This window comes from Lactuca serriola, chromosome 5 (assembly GCF_051521515.1).
Source record: "Lactuca serriola cultivar US96UC23 chromosome 5, Lser_US96UC23_V15, whole genome shotgun sequence".
In the NCBI taxonomy this organism is placed as follows: Eukaryota; Viridiplantae; Streptophyta; class Magnoliopsida; order Asterales; family Asteraceae; genus Lactuca; species Lactuca serriola.
In genome coordinates this window covers 246,130,524-246,137,003 of record NC_136412.1, presented here as the reverse complement: position 1 = coordinate 246,137,003, position 6,480 = coordinate 246,130,524, and the positions used below count along the sequence as shown (strand labels likewise).

General features: G+C 33.5%; 1 protein-coding gene across 1 annotated transcript; it reads left to right on the top strand.

Annotated features, from left to right (window-relative positions):
* The first annotated feature begins 1,286 nt into the window (after positions 1–1,286).
* LOC145053915 (peroxidase N1-like) lies at positions 1,287–2,829 on the top strand. Its single transcript, XM_079002034.1, has 3 exons — positions 1,287–1,948; positions 2,054–2,216; positions 2,333–2,829. Exons 1-3 carry the CDS (start codon positions 1,535–1,537, stop codon positions 2,749–2,751), a joined length of 996 nt encoding a protein of 331 aa, XP_078858160.1. The 5' UTR covers positions 1,287–1,534; the 3' UTR covers positions 2,752–2,829.
* The last annotated feature ends 3,651 nt before the right edge of the window (positions 2,830–6,480 follow it).

Here is a 6,480-nt window from a genome sequence, read left to right as displayed (position 1 = left end):
ATTAACATACTCATAGCTACAAGATTTTTTGCAAAAGATTTTATTTTGAATTTCAAAAGATTTTTTTCAAAAAGATTTATCGATTTATGGTGATGAGAAAATTAGTTTTTTAAAAAATATTTGGATTAAATTTTGTGGTTGGAAAAATCAATAAACTAATTTTTTCTAAAAAAATGTTTATTTTGCTTATATATATTTTAAAAAGTATTTGTCTTTTACAACCTAAAAACTTATAAAATTTTTTAATAAAATTCAAATCATAACTTATTGAAATCTTTTTTTTGAAAGATTGGTAAGAAGTTATTTTAAAAGTTTTTTTTCTTCATATTGTTAATTTTTTCTTTTCTGATTTATTAACTTTTTCAAAAAACAAATAAATCAATAATTATTTTTAAATGAAATCCCAAAATGAAGCTCTCATTAGGCTTCCTACGAATAAGATGGTCTTTAACAACAGCAAAATAAAATATTGATTTGTCAGTTAAATTATTTAAAAATCACCAATAACATATTCACGTCACATTTGAGTTGTTGTCTTTTTGAGATACTATTCCCGTGAATTGTTTTAGGTTCAGAACTCTTCAAATAATTTATTGTTTTTCATTTATATACAATTCATCGAACTCTTCAAATAATGTATTGTTTTTCATTTATATACGATAATTAAACACAGTCATCGAACTCTTCAAATAATGTATTGTTTTTTAATTTATATTCTTATCGATCACACATAATTCATTTTGTACGTATTTTCACTTTCATTAACTTTAGACTAAAAATACAATAGATCTACGCAGTTATCATAAGTATAATTCTTATTTTCTTTATCAAATTCTGTGAATTAGATAAGTTATTAAGCACCATCATTATTGACTGCTATAATTTCTTCGGTTAATTTTAAATGGATTTTTTTTTTCTGGGACGTATAGTGTCTATTCGGAAACCTTGTTTGAATAGTTTCTGCTTCCAGCTTACAAGAAATAACCATATGCTTTCTATTACGGAGTATTTGTTTATATATAATACAAAATTATATTATATCCATGAATATAATTACTTGTTAATTAATTGTTTCTTTGATAAAGTCTGAAAACTTAACCCAGCATGCATAATTAAACTAATTCGATCGAGAGTACTTTCATTTGGTTGCTTTTGACTTGGCTTGTTATTACCAACACATATTTTAAAACCTCATAAAATTTTTATTGTTATTAATTTGGAAATCGTCAAATCAAATGACCTATGATCATCTACCCTCTCCTGTTTGTGACAATGAGCTGGATCCCAGTATCCCACATGTTCCCAGTACTCTGAAGGTTTCTCCTTCACCTTGCTTCCTTGAATTAACCTCCATAACGAGTTCGCTGACTTTTTAAAACCACGTATAGTTGACCTTTTAAGATCACCCCTAACGGTTATAAATACCTTCCCTCCCTGCTATGTCTTCATCACCTCATACACTAAAAACAGTATTCAACATCGCTCATACACAATTCTTTGACACATAAATAACATCCAGTACTCTTCCATAGTAATGGAGGTTTCTTCTCTGAACAAAACACTTATCCTGCTGATTCTCCTGTTAGCCACCTTGGCGCGAGGTCAAGGCAATCGGGGTAGAGGCCAGGGCACCCGGGTGGGCTTCTACAGGGCCACCTGTCCAAGGGTCGAATCAATAGTCCAATCAGCGGTTCGGTCTGCTGTCCAATCCAACGCCACTATTGCACCTGGTTTACTTCGGATGTTCTTCCATGACTGCTTCGTCAACGGCTGTGATGCATCTATACTAATTGAAGGCCCGTCGACTGAAAAGGCTTCCGGACCCAACTCCCTACTGACAGGCTTTGAAGTTATTGATGCTGCAAAGGCCCAGCTCGAATCTGCATGCCCTGGTGTGGTCTCTTGTGCTGATATTGTTGCCCTAGCTGCCCGTGATTCTGTTGTACTGGTAATTAAATTTTACATTGATATCCATCAAGGTGTTTGTTAAGAACTTACATTTAAATGTCAAACTGTACGTGTTCTTTATTAACCTTTTTTCAATATCTTGCAGACGGGTGGACGTAGGTGGCAGGTGCCATTAGGGCGCAGAGATGGATTGGTTTCGCAAGCATCGGATACTGCCAACTTGCCTGGGGCTACCGATCCTATTACTGTTCAAATTAGAAAGTTTGCTGATAAAGGTCTTAACACTCAAGATCTTGTAACTCTTGTTGGTAAGTGCAGCAAATTAAATAATATCTACTACAGAGCATGGAATAATGCATCAGCATGCATGCATTAACTCATAAATCAATTAAAGATCTGTTTTTTGTTTTTTCTTTATCATCAGGAGGACACACAATTGGAACAGCAGCTTGTCTGCTATTCAGCTATAGACTATACAACTTCAACAATACCAATGGACCCGACCCGGATATAAACCAAGCATTCCTACCACAGCTCCGGGCACTATGCCCCAATGGTGGTAATGCGTTTAGGCGTGTGGCAATGGATACCGGCAGTGTTAATAGCTTTGGCAATTCCTTCTATGAAAACTTGAGGAATGGACGTGGAGTTATTGAATCCGATGCAAAGCTATGGAGTGACAGGAGGACTCAGAGGTATGTACAAGGGTTCTTGGGTGTTAGAGGCCAACCTGGATCGCGATTCAACGCTGAGTTTGGAAGAGCAATGGTGAAGATGGGTAATATTGAGCTGAAAACTGGGAGACAAGGACAAATTCGTAGGGTTTGTACGGCCATCAATTAAGGATTGTGGGTTAATATTTGATTTGATCATAAGTTGTTAATACAATCAATTTGAATTAAAAGGATTGAATTTTTTTTATTTTTATTTGTTCAATATTGCGGAATAAGATAAATGATTGAATTGTTTTTCGAGAATTTATTTATTATTTGATGATTTTGTTTATCACGAGTAAAATTATTTGAAAATTTGGGGAAAAAAAGCCTCTTGTTAGGTCTAGGATGAACATATGACCTATTGGACCGAATCAAATTGGGACACAACCCGGACTAGATCGGATAATCATATTAATGGATCGGTTTTCGAGTTTTATTTTTACCACTAATCGGGTTTGGATTTGGACCGGACTGTACCTAAAATACGAGGTTTAACTTGGACTGGTCTGTAAAACATTTCGACCTTAAAATCTTTTGTAGATATCAACATAAGTTTAAAAATATAAAATATATAGATAATGATATTAAATTATTTTAATTAATGTTATGGAGCTTTTATTGAATTATATATTAATGTTACAAGAAAAAATAAAAAATAAAAAATCTAAAAATAAAAGTTTATTGAATTATCCTTATATTCTAATAAATGAATATATTTATTCTTTTATTGACTAGTGTCATTATATTAGAAATCTGCATTAATATTATATGTCCTATATAATACCAGTTGTCAACATATTAATTATTTATTTCAAATTTCAAAATTTAAAATTTCTACCCTAATTACATTAAATTTAAATTTCAAATTTTTTTTTCACTTTAATTGTATTAAATTAATAATATTAAATTAATAAATAAAATTAAATTAATACAAATTATAAGGTGATACAACTTCACGTATTTATTTAAATCAATGATTATAATTTTATATAACTAAAAAAATATCTCTTAAATAATAATTTATTTAAAGTAATTGATTAATAATTTTGATTTTTTAATAGGAAAGTTTAATTAATTTTATAACCGTGGTTCTCATGGGTTATAAACTAGTTTTATTTAACTAAAAAATATCTCTTAATTTATAACATATTTAAAATAACTGATTAATAATTTTGAATTTTTAGTATGAAGGTTTAATTAATTTTATAACGGTGGTTCCCCCAAGTTATAAACTAGTTAATTAATATATTAGATAATGTGATAATCTCGCTGAAATTAACATAAAATCTCAATCATGATTGGATAAAATATGAAAATAAAAAAAACCTAAACATTTGTAATTTATTTATTGTGACATCATTTGTGAAATAGCTTTTTTTTAGGAATTGACTCATCAGTCATCCCTACAGCCTATAACGATAACTACAAAAAAAAAAAACAAAAAAACTATGCTCTCTAATACGGCCGTGTTGATTATAATTTGAAATAGTACGTTCAAGACTAGAGAATAAATGACAAACAAAACCTGAAACCGTAATAAATAAAGATACGAAACCCACTTTGGTACTCGAAACAAGAGTGGACCGAAATCATAAAAGACACTGCCAAAGTCTAATTCGGTTCAAAACCCAAAACCCAATTTAGTACCCGGAACAGGATCTGACTGAAGCCGGACCCGATACACCCAAAACGGTCCTTAATTTCATGTGAAAACCCTAATTTCACTTGGGCCTTGAGTTAGGCCTTTTTCTATTGGGCTTTGGTGATTAGACTATTAATGGGCTTTCTAAAAATAAGTAAATAGACTAAAACAATTGAATGTGCCTTAGGATAAGGCCCATGTGAAGGACTTGGGCCCAATTTGAAAAATTAGGCCATAATTGAACCTTTATGATTATGTGATATTGAACCATAGGAGTTGGATTGGAATAATTTGATGGGCCTTAAGGAAAGACCATGTAGAGGTCTGGGCCCAATTTTGAAAATTAGGCCATATGTTGGGCTTTCTCTCATTACTTGACTTTTGGGCTTTTGGTGTGTGAGTTGGACCTTGGGCTTGGAACCTAATTATTAATTGGGTGTTGTTTGATGTTGACAGTTCTGGAACCTGTCAACCAACAGTTGGAGTTTTATCCGCGGGACTTCAACAGTGCCAGGTGAGTTATCCTCACTAAATCAACAAGGTCTAAGGTACCAAGGCCGGCCCTTTATGGATTTGTATCCAGATTATTACATGGTATGTTTATTGTTTTGCATCCGGGTAGTTAGGATGGTGATATGCTTATGTTTAGTGACCTGGTTTGGTCGGTATCCTGGTTATAGGATTATGCTATGTTAGTAACCTGGATAGGTCGGTGTCCTGGTTATTGGATGTTTCTATGCTATTTGATTTGCTAGATCGGTTTGACTGTTATTATGATAACATATGGTATGTATGTGCACATGTTTGTTTGATTGGGGGTTGGGTTGAGGCGGTCCTGCTTTGTGCTGAAAGGCAACATACCCAGGGCAGTCTGGATATACTACAAACCTAGGAGGGTATGCTAGTCAGACCGAAGGCCCGACGAGCGATTAGGATAGGCTGTAGGCCGTGCGAGGCGGTCCAGACATGCCGAAGGCTCGGAGAGCGGTCCGGATTGACTAAAGGCCTGCGAGGCGGTCCGGTCAGGATGAAGGCTCATTATGCATGATGTTTGCTTATATGATTATATGATATGTTTATGAGGTTGGTATTTTGGAGGTAGCTCACTAAGCTTTCGAGCTTACAGTTGCAGTTGTTGTTTCAGGTACCTCTGGTGATCGCAGGAAGGCGAAGGCATGATCGTACCGCTCCTCCTGCTGTTATGATTTTATGATTAGATACTGGGATACTCTGATAATTAGTATTTTGAAAACAAACTATGTAATGTTAAATGGTTTTTAGTGTTTTGGAAAAGTTTAAATTTGGCTTAAATTTTTGGCTGTTACATTTGGAGCATCTAGAACACGTTTTTCACCAAAATCTAGCATCCTTGTTCTTGAGGGTACAATCGTATACCCTTCAAAACTGCAAATCTGCATTGACCGTACACTCGTTTACGACTGTACACCTTGAAAGGCTGTACACCCTTCAAGAGGCAGTCTACGACCATATACGGTTCACGGCCGTACACTCCCTTTACGGCTGAACATACCTCCTAAGCGGTGAAAAACTCGTTTCCTCGATTCAATCAAGTCCCGGTAACATTCCTTAGCCAAAAGCAATTGTTTTTCTAACACTTTATCTAACGAAATCGCTAATTTAGATACATATATGTATTTATTTTATAATAGGTTATGTTAAGTGTCACGTACAACAACTTGAGGATCTTTCAGTTCAACGCTTTCACACGACAAATCAGTGAGCTCATACTCCTATGCTTTCATGGTTTTTCAACGTTTTTAGGGGGGAATACAAGCCAAACACAAATGATTTTGTGAACTAAAACAAAAAAAAAGGATTTCAACAAGATTAAAACTTATGCAATTGATACAGTCCATCGATTTTCATAAAATATATAGATATTTTATCCCTTTTGTATTATGCGGAGCATAAGGGACACTTTCAAATCATAATTGCATAGTATTCAGAACAAATCATGAATCAAGAACATAACTTTTCAGTCAAACTATAATAGGTATAGTTTAGGGAATTCATTACCAGTTTTACCGATACAAACTACTTACATGATCAATCATATAAACCATGACAACTTTAATTTATGATATCCATTACTACGTTCAGATATAAAGAGTACAACACTAAATAATTATTTTACGCATAATTATTTATACTCTACCAAGTATATAAACAATTTCAATTATGAGAATACGATGC